This window comes from Ostrinia nubilalis, chromosome 2, assembly GCF_963855985.1.
Source record: "Ostrinia nubilalis chromosome 2, ilOstNubi1.1, whole genome shotgun sequence".
In the NCBI taxonomy this organism is placed as follows: domain Eukaryota; kingdom Metazoa; phylum Arthropoda; class Insecta; order Lepidoptera; family Crambidae; genus Ostrinia; species Ostrinia nubilalis.
In genome coordinates, this window is record NC_087089.1 from 6,802,823 (window position 1) to 6,821,584 (window position 18,762).

General features: G+C 35.8%; 2 protein-coding genes across 5 annotated transcripts; one reads left to right on the top strand and one right to left on the bottom strand.

Annotated features, from left to right (window-relative positions):
- The first annotated feature begins 8,652 nt into the window (after positions 1-8,652).
- On the top strand, positions 8,653-17,349 carry LOC135081153 (glucose dehydrogenase [FAD, quinone]-like). Of its 4 annotated transcripts, none has more exons than XM_063975890.1 (7): positions 8,653-8,854; positions 13,917-14,814; positions 15,087-15,303; positions 15,747-15,951; positions 16,186-16,397; positions 16,522-16,671; positions 16,870-17,349. In XM_063975890.1, exons 2-7 carry the CDS (start codon positions 13,937-13,939, stop codon positions 17,077-17,079), a joined length of 1,872 nt encoding a protein of 623 aa, XP_063831960.1. In that variant the 5' UTR covers positions 8,653-8,854; positions 13,917-13,936; the 3' UTR covers positions 17,080-17,349. The 4 variants fall into 4 exon arrangements, with proteins under 4 accessions (XP_063831960.1, XP_063831967.1, XP_063831976.1 ...); XM_063975897.1 differs by lacking the exon at positions 8,653-8,854 and adding an exon at positions 12,700-12,908; XM_063975906.1 differs by lacking the exon at positions 8,653-8,854 and adding an exon at positions 12,700-12,904.
- LOC135081177 (large ribosomal subunit protein mL51) lies at positions 17,343-18,512 on the bottom strand. Its single transcript, XM_063975924.1, has 4 exons — positions 18,310-18,512; positions 18,059-18,178; positions 17,757-17,901; positions 17,343-17,563 (listed from the first exon to the last, which is right to left on the bottom strand). The coding sequence occupies exons 1-4, from the start codon at positions 18,369-18,371 to the stop codon at positions 17,420-17,422; spliced, it is 471 nt and encodes a 156-aa protein (XP_063831994.1). The 5' UTR covers positions 18,372-18,512; the 3' UTR covers positions 17,343-17,419.
- Between the last annotated feature and the right edge of the window lie 250 nt (positions 18,513-18,762).

An 18,762-nucleotide genomic window follows, 5' to 3' on the forward strand; every position in this document is an offset into this window, starting at 1 on the left:
TTCATACTTATTTTATTACAACTGTCCTCTCCATAGGTTGTCTGGAAGAGAACGCTTTATAGTGATAAGACCGATAGTACAATTTATGTACTATCCTTTTTTATGTTCTTGCTCTGTGTGTGGTTGTACGAGCGTTCTATTATTTTTATTTTCTTCTTAAAGATTCTCGGAACTGGTTGTTCCGGTATTGAAAGAAAACCTCACGGGTTTTAACCAAGTGATGGTCCTCTTGTAGGAATCGCCGTACAATTATTATTTTTATTTGCCAGCTTTATGTGGTGTAAAATCAAGAGTACATATTTTATCTTTTTGTATCAGGTGGAAATAACGCCGGATCGCGAGGTGGGCGCGATCATCTTCAGCGCGGTGGGCGCCGTGGGCACGGCGGCGGCGGCGGCGGTGTGCGCGCGGGACAGCTAGCGCCGGGGCTCGGCGCAGCTCGGCGCGCGCTCGCCGCTCTGGGCCGCGCTCACCAGCCAGCCGCTCGACGAGGACGACGCCGACGACGACGCCGCCGGCAGCGACAGCTAGCAAGAGCTCGACGAGCGCTCCGTCGCCGATATTGGAGAGCGCATGAAACTTTTCTTGGACATTCCGCTTAGGTTTTAGTTGTGTGATGTTTGTGTCGTTAAATCGAGTGAACAGTGCATTTTATGGTTGACTACCGAGACACTAGACACAATAGATTTTATTGTTAGAGGTTCACCAGTGAGCCGCGTGGCGTCCAACGTGTTAACTGTGGAAACAAAACTTTTTAAATATTATTGTTAAATCAAATACGCCAACGCGAATCCTTAAATGCGTAAAAGAGTAAGCGGCTTTCGGTTAATGGATTCCCAATAGTAAAACGTACCTAAATAGTATTTCATTTCTGAAATTTTAAAATGTATCGCAAAAACCTTTGTACATTTTCCTACTTTTAAGCATCGTGTATTAATGTTGAACATATCTATCATTAACGAAGCTTTAACTTAATTTTTCGGCATGGACCCTGTTCCTAAGAACTGAACAATGGAACGTGAAGGCCAATTATTTTAAAGATGTAGTTATAGGTTTTATAAATAAGTTTATGGCCAATCCTTCGGTAACATCAATTGGCTATGCCCAATCAAGCAGAGGTACTTAAATATTAAGTATAAGTCATATGGGCATACCTACGTCCATGACTTCGGGCATAAATGCTCGTGGTCATCACACTACCTAACATTTGCCTTCTGCGAGATACGAACCTGTAATCGCAACCGGCATTCAATGAACCACAAGGCCGTGGCCATTTATAAAATGTAAAAATGTAGGCCTAGTTTTAGGCACTCGTAATAGAACTCTAGAAAAAACATTAATTTATAGAATATTAGGTAGGTACTAAATAATATGGTTAGGTACCAAAAGCTGTAAATAAGTCCATGACCAAAAGCTCTTTTATTGTAAATAATTCAATAATGTAATAAAATATAGTCAATAGATTATATAACATTTGTTAATATAATATTGTATGTAAGTATAAAATCTGTAGTTGGGCCTGAACTGTACATAGGTGATAGATATTGATATAGTAGGACTTCTGTACATAAAATTTTTATTAAAAAAACAGACCGGCCTTGTAAACTTTTTTAAATGTAATATAGTAGTTAATGATATTTAACATACTAGAAAAACCTTGCTTCAGATGGAAACCGTTTTTGGAAACATTTCGTCGTTGGGAACTTTTCGTTTACTACAAACGCGATTAGCAGTCGTTTCTTTGATGAAAAAATCATCTTCTAGCTAGATTGATTTAACTTAATAAATGGAAAATCCCAACTGCATTACAAACAAATGGAATTAAACAGATAATATGTAGTTAAGATGTGCATACTTAATTATGTAATGTTTGTTTTTCGTCTATGATGTGTGTAAAAATGATTAACCCTATGTTTATAGAAACTAATTTAGTTCCGTTGCATGCAGTGGTTTAAATGCAACATGCAACAGCATGATAATGTGGACATACACAATTTAATGCACGCACCATTGATGGATAGAATAAATCGGCATGATGCAAAATTATATTTTAGTAAAAAAAACGATCATAGTAAAATCGATTACGCTATTCCAATATGTAATTATTCAAGCAATTCTGAAGAAACTGATTTCAGGTTTTACGTTATTATAATAATTACGCGTTGTGTAGTGAGTGCCACATTGCAGCACCTTATTAGTAAGTTAATAATGCTCCTGTTAATGACACAAAATTTTCACTTTTGTATAAAATTGTTGTTCTTCATTTTGTAATGAATTGTGTAAATGTTAGTCGCGCGCGTTTATTAAGTACTTGAGAAAATATCACTTTATTGGGTGTGACTTAAAAATACAAACTAGGTACTGAAATTTCAAGAGATAAATTCCTATATTTAATAGAGCCTACATAGAAGCCAGTCGTTAAGCGCTAATGCAAACGTCATAACCCTGATGCATGCAATGAATGTTTGCTTGAATTAACCACTTTACCTATTTCCATTCTATCCTATTCTATCACTCATGCGCGACTATCATTACTTACTAATTACAGTCATAATGACATGCAGTTGCGTGAACTTTGCATGAGCGTTTAATTACTATCTTAACAGAACTTAACTGTAGATTACTTTTATTTAAAATGAATCGATCGAAACCAATCGATGAGTCATAAGCCGATTAAACTTTACATAGTCGTCGTAGAAATATGTGACTAGTTTCGTTTTCTAGAAACAATAGTAACCGCTTATATGACATCAGAATGTGTTAATAAAGATTTGAATGACATTGCCATTAGAGTGTTTTGTTTCTAGTTCCAATGTCTCGGTTATTACGGTATTCACCTTGACCCCTCGACTACTTTACGATTAGGTAGTTGAAATATTTTACGCTGGATATTATGTAAAGCAGAAGCCTATAAATGCACGTATCAAGTTCATCGTGGTCACTTCGAGAGTGTCGCAACAATGATATGAGCAGATCTTGCCGCATGATGTCTTGTTTATAGGATAACTGGTTGCGTTACTCTCACTTTATGTAGGCATCACACATTTTTGGATTAAGGCTAATATGAAAACTTCGCAATTTTGGAATATTGTGAAACAGTCGTATTTATTTCTGCATGCTGCTCCATCCTTTTTCATGTCTAAAGGAGCAACTTTTAAAGCGTAATTGTAGAATTTTCTAATACAATGTAGAGTCTACCTTGTAGACCTATTACACTTTTTATGTGGCAATCATAGTGGTAATTAAAAAAGCTGTCCAAAGTTTTGAGTGCTTTCAAAATCAGAGCAAAAGACATACATACGTACGAGTAGTATGTTGTAGAACAAGATACGATAAGAAATGCCCCCAACAAGTTATTGAAATCGGTGCTACTAGCACCGAATAATAATAAGTACCTAGGTCGTTAATCTTTTAAATGTCTTTTAAACAGTCTCTCTTCGCTTACCATGAAAAGCTACTGAACCATGCTATTACCGTTCCTAAGAGGGTGTGTCTGTTCGCAGCTTAATTAATGTCTTACGGCAGTCTTTGTTTTAGGCGAATTGCCTGTTCATTTCCCAAGTCGTCCGAGACAATTCGACGCGAGTAAATAAACAGCGGTGTCTTGAAATACCGATCGCATTGCCATTTGTCTTTGCCGTGAAAATTTACAAACTTAATTACGAGATTGCGGAGCATTTGTCAAAGCCTTTCTTTTGATTTAGAGATCCATAGTTCAAAAAAGGAACCCTTAAATGAATACTTACTCGTCCGTCAAAATCCAAACCTTTTTCTTGAGGAATCTGAGAGTTACTTAATAAATACATATATGGAAATGAAGGAGGAAAACGGAACCCTCGGTATAAAAAAACCAACACTCAACCAATCGGTTTTTTAAGGGACCAGTAAATCTTGGCAAGTTAGACAATTTATCTTCTTCTTATTGTGTGAGCTATAACAACTCCATGATACACTTCATGACCATGAGCCATAGGCTTCCAACGCAACGATCACCAGATGCAGTGAACCTTATCAAAGGTAGCAAATATTGGAAAGTAATGTATGTATGTAGGACGGTACTACAGAATATGTAGGACTTATCATAGAATAAGTATGCTAAAATACTACATTCATTGCTGAAAACTAATTAAAATATTAAAAATTAATAACATCCATAACCATTCTGTTAAAGTTTATCAATACATAACCCGTGTTAAAATTGTATATGTACTAGTACTATGTACGGCATTGTAAAGATTTTATGATACGTAAATGTAGAGACAGACGTGTATCAGATCGAACAATAGATAATAACCGCAATGATAAATAATATTTAACCATTATTAATCTTTGCAAGGACGCAAACCTCTCCCAAGTCTTGTTACAACACCCAAAAACGATATCAATTAACATTATGTGGCCCTCTAAAAGCTGACAAGGTGAGATTTTTGACTCAACCTAATTTTCTGATATTGGTGTAGCATAACCATTATTTAGATTTGCCAATGATACAGTCTTTAACTAATTAAATATTTTTTGATAAATATTTGCCATGAACTATTTTTTATGTTATTTTGAGACTTGTTTACAAACTTATTTATGACGTCTGGTTGTAACGTTGACTAATTTAGGCCGGTTTTTGAAATTGTATCTATTATTAAGGCCATATTTTTCCGATGGTTTTATTTATGTGCACTGAAATCGACCAATCTGACCTTGCTGACGTCGATTTCAAATAGGCTCGCTTATTGATTAAGTTGATACAAACATTTTACTTGCTGAGTCACAGTGATATTTGTATTTAACTGCAAGATAGACAAGTAAAAATTTTGCAATAATTCCATCTATAGTTCTTACACAAGGTCTGTACCATTTAGCGAATAGCTAATACGCTGCAGGCATACCCATCGGGTCATTGAGTCAAAGTAGGTTGAGAAGGTGCTTGACGCAAACCAGTAATGTCCTATCGTCGAGTGATCAATGAATTTATTGACAAAATGAATCAATAGTATTGCAAAGAGCTACGAATAATGACCATTTAATCAATATTTTGTTCACACAAAAATATCAAATTAATATTTTAAAAAAGTAAGTAGGGTATCGATGAGTTAATAATACATAGGTGTACCTACATTATATGAATAGGTAGGTATACATTTCGCTCTCAAGTTTCCAGCATCGACGGCAACAGTATTTTTCATCTTGAATAAAAACCCTTCCAGGGGTGAGGACTTCCTCGTCGTAAAAGCTGCGCTCTTGTGGGCTGGACCAATCGCCACGCGCCACTCGGCGGCCATTGAAACCAGAACTGTTTCGAGACAGATTTCCCTTATCTGTAGAGTCCCAAATAATCTGGCCGTGATTTTAGCAAACAACCCTTAGAAATATATTTCCTCTGGTGTACAGTCACGGAATGAAAAGGTTCGTCAGTTTTCAAATTGATTCCTTCAACGAATCGCGAGCACATATTACCTTTTGAAACTATGTTACAGAATAATCTCGAGTTAGAGAAAATAATCTTTAACTGTTCGGCAGTAAAGTTCAAAATTATTCAGATCAAAGTTGTTTGACGATTTAACTTGTCAAGAAGATTATTATGATTGATAAACTAAAACCTTCTTGTTGGTTCAACCTGCCATTATCTATTAAATAAAAAAAACTACATTTTGTAACATTGCACTGATGAGATAGAAAAATAAACAAGCAAAACCTTATTCGTTAGCAAACGTCATATTTATTTAAATGTTAGCAGCACTGTTTCTTGCACGGTTATGTTGGCAGGTTTGACTCTTACAGTACCTACTGCAAGCGAAAACCGACACTAAGGTGACGAACCTTTTCATTCCGCGACTGTACATATTCCAGTCAGTATTTCGTTACTAAAATAACCCACAATTTGTGTCTCTTCGACTCGCACACAAATAAGTATAGCAAAATAGCGTCAAAAAGAGATGAGTTCCCAAAATGAAACAACATTTCATATCATTTACAAAATAATACTTTATCACAGTTATCCTTATGTTTCCTAAAGACTATATCGTTTACTTTTTAAGTTACATGATATTATTCGTAAAGCTTACCATTATCCAAAAGCGGATCCATTTTTAAAGTATTTCAAAAATGTAAAATTGAATATGATTACCATGTTGCCTTGAAAACCCAATAACATAATATGCCAAAATGTAAAGCAGGTTTAAGTATAATTTGGTGTTGTAGGTAGGTATAGAATAACCTTAACAAAATGATGATGTTATCTAATGAACTCCAAAATTCCCACATTGTAACAGTATTTCGCAATACTGTAACCTTACAGGTAGGCCCGAATGAATTTGCGCACACCTTCACAATGGTAGCAACGTCGTCGTTCCGTTTTCGTTTGTGTACAAAATCTTTTTTTTCTCCTTAATTAATACAAAGGGACAGTAAACAGCGGTCACACAGATAAAATAGTAAACAAAAACAAATCTTTGCGATATTAAGCAACAAAAGAAGGCAAAATTCTTATCTTTATTATTAACACTATACATAATACCAGTTTACCTCCATACATTCACTTTTGAAAAAAGGAAGGTCATACCTCAACCATATTTTGGTTAAAAATTCATAGCAATACCTAAAATGAAACTAAGGTATTCGATAAGTTAGGCCTAGGCAATTCCTTTAGGAATAATGTCCTCCTGGCTTGCTTGGGACACTTTGACCTATTTATTAATTTATCGAGACATGATGTTTAGTTATGTAGTAGAATAAGAAACATATTAGGTTTTCTCATATTTAGAAGTTACGAACGGTAGGTAATTTAACCCTTTAAAGCAGTACAGTTAGTTAAGGCTCAAAAGATACTATTATTTAATTAGGTTAAGATTAAATTAAAATGAAACAATCGGAAACTAATATGGAATTAAGAAATCAATACCTGGCTCTTTCCACATATCATGTAACATAATATTTAAATAGCATTAAGTATAGGTACGCAAAAACCCGAATATCCATTGAATTAGCAGTTCCATCTCAACTTTTGAACCATCGCGAATAGCAGAGGCGGTCAAGGCCAATCTTACGTAGATTCAATCAAAATCACTAGGTCCAAAAGTCAACTTATAAAGCACAGTTACCTGCACAGCTGACATTGGGGGCCGTTGCCTCATGCCCGAAGGAAAGATAGACCTAGTGGGTAATACAACTCAGCCGATGTTGCGCAAGGCTCACGCAAGTATCGATCTATTTTTTGTCAATAATTTCCGTTTGTTGCCCACGGCGGTGCAACTATGTCAGTCATTGCAAAAACTGTTGATGTTTTGGTACAAATACTAGTTACTATAGACCTGTGGAATCTGGAAATTTAAGAAGATCTAGTAGGCATAACTTGGCAAGCAATGCAATAAAAAAAATTGCTAATAAGTTTTTCGACATTTAGCTTTTGCGACAAGTGTCTCTACATTGAGAGAGTCTATCTTTTGATTTCAATTCGATGAAATCGCATGTACATTCTATTGTGTCCTAAAATTACACTATTATGCATTATGTGACCTGAACGTATATTATTCAAAACATCCCTATTAAGTAATATACATTGTCTAGCTAGACGGCAGCGTTGCCAGACGTCCCGATTTTGGCGGGACGTCCCGATTTTTAAATCAAATTTAAATGTCCCGCGCGGGACAGGCTCGGTCCCGCTTTTCGGAGAGAACTCGACCGTACGTGGCGTACGTACTAAATCTCATTTAAAATATATTTTTTTTGTTAAAATGCATTTTGTATGGCTACTTTTGCTATCTATTGTCACGTAAACGTAATTTTAAGTCAAATAAAAAGATAAATATTTGAAAACCTTTAATTATAATACGTTTTTTTACTATGTCCCGCTTCTGACGGAAGAATCCCGCTATTTTCACTCAAAAAATACCAAAGTCCCGACTTGGCAAAAAAAAAACTGGCAACGCTGAGCTAGAGGCACTAATTATTCCCACTGCTATAATGTCAGTGATCAATCTCGCGGAAAGCTCGCTAGCGCTCCTATTACCAGGGATTTGATAATATTGCAGTGAGTACCTAAGCAGGTAAGTAGCTTTTGTACCTATTCTAGCAAGTATTATCAGATTAAAGACATACAAGCAAATGAGCTGTCCTAAAAGAAATGGATTTTCTCTTCTTGAATTTTTGATAGATTGTCTATGGCATCTCGTAGCTTTCCAAATACTTTTACTTTACTAACAATAAATTATTGTTTATAAATATTGAAAATTATACTACGCCGGTCGTTAGGTCTGGTGCCTCATTCATGCACCCACCACAATTCCAGTTGCGGCAGCTGGTTTGAATCCCGCTACAGACAAATGTTATTTCAAATAAGCCCAACCATTATGTATTATTTTATTTTTATTAAAAAGAATTACATAACTAATATAAAATTAATTTGATTAATTTAAATTTTATTGTATTAATCGATCTAACCAAGAAATATTCCCTACAAAACTCTGCCTAAGTTCTACTACTACATAATTTGTAAAATAAATAACAATTTAACATGTCACGCGTAATAGTCCGTGAGCCCTTGACCGGTCCTAATAGCACCGGGCGAAATAGATCAATTTGTATTTTAATGTTGGAATAACAATGATCAGAATCGCAAGGCCGGTTAGATTCTGCTAACCTTAAATTGCGTAGAGTCGCCCGCGCACGCGACCAATCCGAGGTACACCCCGGTGCGTGTAGCCGAGCGACCAGTCAGCGAGGACCCGCTGACCCACACCCATCGAGCATCCTGTGACAGTGATCTTGTGAATGATAGTGCAATTTCAGTGAGAAATGACAGTGACATAAAAGATAGAGTTGTATAGGGTGTGGATTTACAGTTTTAAAACACCAACTCAAGGTAAAAGAAAATTGTCCAAGTGCTTAAATTTAAACTTTTAAGTTTTCAGTTGCCTTTTTTTCATAATTAGCATCTCTCCCTAAAAAATAATTTAGTTTAAGGACAAGTTGGATACAAAACACTAATTAAATACAAACTAATAATCTACAATTAATATAATAATCTATAATGAATCTAATTACCAATCAGCGCTTCCTGAAATTACTCCCTAGGTATTTTCTAGAGTGAACAGGCGTTGACTAAACAAGCTTTAAATCTACAGTGAAATAAAAAAACATATTAAATATTTTTTACCAGAGTAATTTCATCTTGAATATTATTGTTTCTACATGCTCATTTAAAACTTATCATCTTCTAAAAAACGTAATTTGTAGTCTGTTTAAAAATTGGCATTAAAGTCAAGGATGGTATTTTAATGGCAATGGACATGGTCAAAATTCATAGTCACCTGTTATGTAAATTGAGGTAGCCGGCACAAAAATATCTAACAGGTGTAAATCTTTTACAGAATTATTTAAAATTTTCAAGTTATTTATAATTCTCTAAAAAGTCATGCTGCCAGCCTCTTAGTTCTTCAAAAAAGATATTGTCTGTCCCATAGAACTTTCCGCTATGGGAACAGTTTCTCAATTTTTTTCACCCCCCGTCTCTAAACTGAAGCCTGTAAGTGCATTTATCTGCGCAGATATCGCCTCAGTGAGCTACTTAACTATTTTTGGCTGCATGATTGCCATATTTTATTATGCACCTCACTCCTATTGTGTGTCAGTACTAAACTTAGCAAACCCTTGAGAAGACACTTATGAAGTGATACCACTCACAATACAATACGAGTGGGTATTTCAATCGCATCGACAATGTAAGTAACTTAAATGATATTACGAAAGATTAAAGGCTAATAACATCTTTGATTTAATAGCTTCTCGCCATGAGGTCGCGGACTTTAAGCCGACTCATTAATACTAGTACTAAAATACGACTAAGTAGGTAGCACTCGGTCAGTAGACCTACATATTTAAAAGGCTGAGTTGCACCACCAACTTTGACCATAACTATAACGATAACCGGTGATTTTTGTATGGAGTTTGACAGATTTTTGACTACAGCCAAAGTGAGATGGTGCAACCCAACCTTAATTGCATACTTTACTCACAGACTAAGGGCAGCAGATGCATGGATCATAGATAAAAAAATAGATTGCTAAGCATGAAACAATTTATTAACTAGAGAAAGAACCACCAATAATAAATACGATATTCGATAAAATTTAATAATTTCTAAGAGGAATGATCAAGCGTGCCTCCTTTCGATATCGATTCACTTAATTAGAATGAGTAATTACCAGCACAGAGTAAGTACCTACTATATCATAGTACTGTAACAGCCTGACAGAATCGAGAGATGAAGTACCTACTGAGCATCGTAAATTAGTATAATGTTGTAATCGTAATGTTTTAATTTAAGGAAACGGCTTCTCCGAAACCGGTAAGGTAACTAGAGTCAATCTTGCATAATACATAAACATCTACTTACATACACACATCTAACACCTATGTAGCCGTTCAATAAACTGTAACTAGGTACTCGTTGGTATTAATCCTATAATTCAAAAATTGAAGATGATTTTAAATGAAGACATTTTTAACCTTTATCATCTGTTAACTTACCTATACCTAAGCCTGAAAATTTTCAGTTACATAATTTTCACTCTCAAATAGAAAATTAATAATATTTTATGTATATTCAAATGTTACATCCTATCTAAGTAGTCTAACGCCCGTATTCACAAACTATGCTTGCTTAAGTGAAAGAGCAAATCGAACGCACAGCGTTAAAAAGAGCTCTGTGATTGGTTGGTGTGTCACATAGTAATGTTTGTGAATACGGGCGTAACTACTTAGGTATCTAATTAAACTCATAAAGTAGGTACTTAATTGGCTAATTTCTTAATTAATTTTATCGATTATTTAGAATTTCACAACATTTAAAAAACAAATAAATTTTAATGCAATCTTACTTAATAAATTTTAGATTTAATTAGGTAACTATTACGTTTCCGAGTTGTACTCGTAATGAACCGAAGTCCTTATGAGTGAGTACCTAACCTAGTAGGTACTCGTACAAATCTTTCAGTGACATGTAGAGCGTATAGATCAGTGGTTCTTAACCGGTGGTCCGCGGACCACTGGTGGTCCCTAGAGGCATTCCAAGTGGTCCACGAAGACATCGTAATAAACAAGTGACGTGACGTGATGGATGAGTCGAGTCAACACAACGCAAACGGCGCACAGTGGGCGAGAAATCGACCTCCCCTTTCATAGGATTTTGGAAAAAAAAAAGTGGTCCCTGACAAGACAGAAATTTGGTAAAATGGTCCCTCGTGACTTAAAGGTTAAGAACCATTGGTATAGATAGTGAGTAAGCGAACGAGAGACGTTTTTCCGATTGAACAATTAGAACCTACATTATCAATAAAATTTCGAGTTTTGTCAACTTCTTCTATTGTTTGACTCCGTCACACTTTTATTATAATTAAAGTATTTAGAATAATTATGTCCATCGGCATTTTAGAATTTAAAGAAAAATAGCTATGATATTAATTATCCTACTAATATTATAAATGCGAAAGCGGTGAAGCCGCGGGCAAAAGCTAGTTTCTTATAAAACTTTGCATAGTTTGTGAGCCTGTTCCGTTGCCTGATTCCTGATTCCCGATCCCTATTTGGTAAAAATAGAGCAGTTATTTTTACCAAATAGGGATCTATTTGGTAAAAATAACTGCTCTATTCGCAGGAGTCCTTTGCCAGTCTGTTGATTAGGTATTTCATGACTTTTAATAACTTTGGATTCCAATTTAAAAAGTGTAATAAACTAATAAGTAACGGTTGACTGGAATTTAGATATTTAGGTAATTAATAATGTTGTGTACAACTTTAGCGTGCATATAGCAAATAGGTGTGACCCGTTGTTTTTAAATCGTTGCATGCCGTAATTTTAGGAAATAAGTAAACCATTTTGGAAACAACTTTCATTAAAACATTATTCTGCAATGCAAGGTATAAAATATGGCCTTATAATGAAAGCCGAATGTTTTAAAATTGCCTAATCGGTGATATCATGATTAATATAAACCCACGTAATAAGTCTATGAAGGGCAAATACATCGTTAACAACCGTAATGAACATCACATAAGTAATCAACAGAATGGTGTGTATGATTTCAAGGATAATATTTATTGATTTTGAGGACATCTCCATAATAAGCAAAGTACTTAATTCTGATGTCAAGTCGTTGTATCTTCATCTCATTATTGCTGCATCTCCCACTAAGGGACCTGTGTTCAATTCAAGCATTCAGAGACCAACAAACCGAAATAACCAAATTATAAAGTATTAAAATTACGATATTTTCTATATATTACCTACTTAATTACTAGGTAGATACTCGTATAAACAGGAGTTGATTAGTATTGCTCTACTATTCTATCATTTTATTATGTAGAGCAATTATCATTAACACGCCCACCAGAATTAGATGTTGGTGTCAGTTTTCTCGTAAGATTCTCACACGATGTCAAACCACGCTCGGCAAGAGCGAGCCCAAAGAACCGTCTTAAACTCGCTTACAGTATAAGTAGTAACTATAATGTTTATGTTTTTATCAAACGAAATTGCCATACCTTAATGGCAATGACATACTCATACCTAATACTTGACCGGATACGTGTCGTTTTCGATAAAGTTGGCGGCTGGCGCGCTAATTGTCGGACAATGCCATATCACACTTTTATGAAGGCTGTGGTATGCATAATCAAGTAGGCAGTACCTATTCTCTATTGAATTAAAAAGGAAATATTATAATGACACGAATATAAATTTCAATTTGATTCATTAATATAACTTAACCCCGTCGCCGGGGCAAATGTTAGTGTAATGAGCACAATAAGCATACTCGTGCAGTTAACGTTAAAAATATCAAGCCCAATCATCACCCCCGGATTCTGATTAGCGATTTCTAGCTTGAGCGCGTGCTCCCTTTTCTACTTACGAGTAGGTATGTATAAACTTTTGTTCGGCAGAGTGATTTGAATGGGTCAACTACTGTCGTCGTGCAACTCACTAAACATTACCGCTGTGGGATTTAAACTTTTTTTTCGACTGCAAAATGGATTAAATTTCATACCCAATGGGTCCAACAACTTATAGCTGGTGATGATGGTCAACTTAAATCACTATCATATAAATTCAGAGTAAGACCAGCAGGTTACACAATGGCTCTACCAAGTGATGTGTACTTTAACTTTGATTGACGTTTAGGTTACTTACCTATGCAAACACAACTTATGTGCACATTTGTATTCATTCATGTCCTGACAACTCAATGGGCATAAATAGGCGATCTTAAGATTGTGACAAGGAGTGACCTTCGAATACCTTAGAGCACGTCAACACAGATATCGAAGTGCCTACCACACGTGCCTTTAATACAAATTTCAAGAGCTCTATAGATATCCATGAATAGCCCATGCATGGTCGTGACTAGTGTGGATGATCATTTCAACCACATCTTAGATGATGACACAAGTAGCTGAATTGATAAGTACCTACCTACCTAAGTAAACTGAAAATAGCACTAAGTAGGTATGTCTGTTTGCTAGAGTTTCGCTTAAAGTGCATAGGTTGTGTTCATTATGAAGACAAAAGTTGTAATCTCATCACTAATAAGCATGAAACACATTTTAAAACTTGAAAAGCCAGGAGGGATACCCCCAACCACTCGCTTGCCGGACGACTGCCTAAGCCACTAAGCTACAGAGCAATTGTCACCTGAGACGATTTTTTCAAGTTTCAAGACAAGTTAAATGCTTTTAAGTAGATACCTACTTAGTCGCACTATACAAAACCCAATAAAGTTCCCATGATCTAATCTAAAGTCACTAGACTGCCCATAACTACTGCACTGTCCTATAATTTAATATCACAATTATTACCTAATATGAATAATCATTTTTCAGCATAGATAAACTTCTCGACATTACAAAGTTTTTGTTATTTGTTTCAGGAATGACTAATACTTAAATCATGCGATGGATATTAATTTGGATACAAATTACAGCGACCATCGCCTTTGACCCCTCGAAATTTTTCGATTTTTGGACGGATGTTTTTCGCCCTCTGCCTCGCAGTCCTAGAGAAGGATTCGTGCCAGACTATACGCCAAATAATCTAGAACAATTTGACTTTATCGTTGTTGGAGCTGGATCAGCCGGGAGTGTCTTAGCAAATAGGCTGACAGAAATATCAGAATGGAAAGTTCTACTAATAGAAGGTGGAGGAAACGAAAACTTCTTCTCCGATATACCAATATTCGCTCCCTTCCTCTCTTTGACGCCAATGAATTGGGGCTACAACTCAGAACCTGAACCAAGAGCGTGCAAGGACCTTAGAGGAAAAGTCTGCTTCTTGCCTCGGGGCAAAGTATTAGGAGGGAGTAGTGTTTTAAATTTCTTAATATATCAAAGAGGACACCCAGATGATTATGATGACTGGGCTAGAATGGGTAATCAAGGCTGGAGTTACTCGGAAATATTGCCATATTTCAAAAAGTCAGAAAATATTAGAATAAGTAACCTAATGAATTCTTCGTATCATGGTAGAGGCGGATACTTAGATATAGATTATTCACCTCATAAGTCTCCTCTTGAAGTTTTATTTAAGAAAGCAGGAGAAGAATTGGGCCACAAGTGGCAAGACCCGAATGGAGAAGAAGTCATTGGATTTTCAAAGCCTCAAGCTACTATGAGAAAGGGCAGAAGATGCAGTACTTCTAAAGCTTTTTTGGAACCTATTCGGTATAGAAAAAACTTGATGGTGACAAAAAATTCAATAGTTCAGAAAATAATGATTGATCCATCAACTAAGACAGCCTATGGCGTGGAATTTACTAAAGGAAGGTTAAGGTAATTTACATAATATTTTAAGTACCTTTAATTAACAGATTTTCCAGTGGCGAATATTCATGAGAAAACAAAGCGATTAATAAAATGGTTCTTAAAATTTTATGGACTGTTAATAAGATAGTTATCATTTTATAGGTTGATAATGGTGACTTAAATGTTTATTAGCGTCATTAGTACACGAATATTACGTGACCTATAATTGATGAAATAATTAGACGACCATTTTCGCTTCGTACCTACTGTAGGTATTACCCCTCTACTTTCATTTACAGACGGCAAGTATTGGCACGGCGAGAGGTAGTTTTGGCAGCAGGTACCATTGGATCAGCTCAACTCTTGATGGTATCTGGAGTTGGTCCCGAAGAACACTTACAAGAAGTTGGAATTACGCCCATCATGAATCTTCCTGTAGGGTACAACCTGCAAGACCACGTGACCTTTTCTGGAAACGCATTTTTAGTGAACGACTCTAGTATTTGTGTTAATGATGTAAGCATACTTATGTACGTATTGTACCTACAATTTCTTTTTATTTAAGCTGATATGATATAGAAATAAATAATAAAGTTTGTAGATACTTACTCAGGAAAGTTAAAATGTATGTTACCTTACACCCCTGGCCTATGATTAATGAAATTACTGGACTCTACCTAAGCGCATAACTATAAGGATAACAAACTCCTAAATTAGGTATTTAGGAGTGTTTGACAAAACCTTTCTTTACTCCTGTAAATCTTTAGTCAATTCTTTAGAATTTATTTACCCACGACCTAACCTACTTACCTACTAATTCAGTTTTTTTTTACAAAAACTCTAAATCATTATTATCAATAAATACTAAAACTACGTTTACATCATGCAATTATTTATTTATACATTTGTGCAGTGTCAACAATCGTGAAAAAAAGTGTGTAATGTCTTTTATTCCCCAGAAAACCGCTGCTTCGCCAGTATCGGCAGTTCAGTACCTAGCGGGGGGTGGTCCTCTAACCCTGCCTGGTGGGGCAGCTGGCCTGGCGTTCCTGCGCACCCGATACGCCTCCCAGGACCATTCCCCCACCAGGCCTGACATAGAGCTGGTCATGGGAGGAGGCTCGCTCGCCGGAGATTTGTTGGGCATCTTGCGAGGCTTGCTTGGTATCTACAGACATTTATTCTTTTTCATTGTTTTGTACACTAGAAATAAAGAACTTTTTACTTTCTATAGCTAAAGTATTAAGCTTCCGAAACGTTATCTGAAACTTGATTTTCAATACTTTGACCTAAAATGCTTTAGTTTGAACATTTTCTCGTGAACTAAGCATAGGTACCCACTTATGTTCGAAATCCTGTAGCTTTCGAACATAATTATGTAAGAAAATCTTTTTTCAGGTGTCACCGACAAGTGGTATTGGCAAGTATACGGCTCCCTACCACCCCAAGTCAGAGAGGCTTCGTTTGCCATAAACCCAGTACTGATCAGGCCGCGAAGCGTGGGCAGGCTAAAGCTGCGAACGGGGAATTTCTCTGATCATCCACTCATCAAATTGAACTACTTCAATGATATTAATGACTTATACGCTTTAGTTGATGGAGTTCGCATGGTAGGTTTTGTGGATACATAACCCTTTTTATAGGGATTTAAAATTTTAAATACGTAAAAAAACACGACCTAATTTTAAACGATTTGAAACAATTTTTATGGAGCGACCCCATTTTTATTTTCAGATACAAAAAGTTATAAATACAAGATCATTCCAGCGATACGGAACGAAACTACATAACGTTCCTTTCCCAGGATGCCAGAATGTTCCCTTTGATTCGGATGAATACTGGCAATGTGCTATAATGCAAACATCTATAACGATCGACCATCAGGTAATTTTTTAACATGGTTGTATTTTTGTCAATAAGCACCCTGCCTATGTCATTTCATTATCCATTATTAGTACCATCCGAAAGATTTACCTCTCCAGTTAGCAATTTTTAATATAAATATAATTATCAGAAAGTCTCCGAAACTGAAGAGACTATGTGTCCAATTTGCAGGTAACTTTTACCCATTCCACTTTACAGGTGGGTACGTGTAAAATGGCTCCAGTGGGGGATCCCACCGGCGTCGTTTCTCCTCGATTGGCGGTAAACGGCATACGAGGGCTGCGGGTAGCCGACGCGTCTGTAATGCCGCGCATACCCGCTGCGCACACGCACGCGCCCGTCGTGATGATCGCCGAGAAAGCGGCCGATATGATCAAAGAAGACTGGGGATACCCTATCACGTTATAATACTCCAAATACTTATTAATTTAAAGGTGGATTTTTGGAAGTACATTAGCTGTTGTAGTCTCTCAATAGAAAATTAAAAATATTTTGAAATTCTTGTTCCAAGTTTTATGTGAAATGTAAGAAACTAGCAATCCTTTCTGATAATACTAGTAGTGTAACTACAATGGTTAAGGTACTTAAAGGTCGACCTACCCTGTATATACCAAGATACCAAATTACTTAGATACCTGCATCATGTTTGTTGTTAAATAAAAATCTTAGAATAACCTACATGTAAACATTTTATTTTTTATAATATATTGTAACATTATTTTATCTACATCTATAATTATCATATTTTTTACTGATCAGAACGTCCAGTTTTAGTTTTCCTATTTAGAAATCTATAGAGATATCCTATTCTCTTCTCCATATCCTTCCACTTGGTGGGTCTTGTTTGGGGAGATCCAGTTTTGGCCCACATCTTCCTTTTTCTGAGCAAAATCTAGAAAGATAATTACATTGCATTAGCAAGGGTTATTTTAAAAAATATTGGAATATCCTTGTATAAAATTTTATTAGCTTTTGATAATGATAAATCCCAAATAAATAAATAAAATAAATAAATATTTTTTAAGTGTAAACCAATCTATTTCTGACAAACCTAGATAACTAGCAGCAATTGAAATTTTACTTACATGATATTCACTTCCATGCACTCCTCTGATCCATGAAGGAACCGTGTATAGTGTTTTTACAGGATGCAAGTTACCGGGCCCTAGAATATCAATATAGTCATTCTGACCAAATAGTGCCCTCCTTTCTGTCCATGGATTTGCGGGTCTGTAAAACAATTTGAAAAAATAGTGTAAGCAATATTTATTTTTGACATTGGCTAAATGGACGATTTGTAAAAAATAAAAGCACTGTGGCTGAATGTTTTTCCACAGGTATGAGTATTATGAAAGGTCTCTCTGATGCTAAATAGCTACAACAATACCTGTATTCTGGGATGGGCAGTTCTTTGCCTTTGGTTCGTGGTAATACCCCACCACACCAGAGTTTTTCTTCATAACCGTATCTCCGAACCAATCGAGTTTTATCAGCGTGATACCTTGTTCTGAAAAACATAAAATTTGACTGAACAGTAATTTAGCATAAACACTCTTAAAAATAACAATTACCTATAATAAAAATAATTCTTTCACGCTACTCTCTAACCATAAAATAATTTTGCTGAAAAAAACTAACCTTACTGAAGTGAGACCGGGTCTCCAAAACGCCTTCAACAGTGTGGAGCCAAGCCACTCCATGATTTTAACAATTAATTTTCTTTGTTTTACCTAGATTACTAAACGTAGTAACGTAAATAAAAATTAATCAGTGTAAATGTGTATTATAATAGATTTAGGGAAAAAACCATTATATTTACTTGTCACCTAAGCTTGTCACTGTCATTATCTGTGGTCATTATTTTCATTCTTTTTTTTTAATTCTTCGTTTGTCTCTGGTCGTTTACTTTTTAATCATCTTCGTCTCGCGTATCAGTGCGCGGAACTAAATAACTTCGCCAATGTTAGCGGGAGAGCGTCTAGCGGACGGTGAGCGAGTGAAATTAAGGTGAGCGAAATAAAATACACATCCTCAGGCACCTGTTATTCTTCATTCTGCGCGTCAGTTTGGTCATGTATTAATTTTAAAATT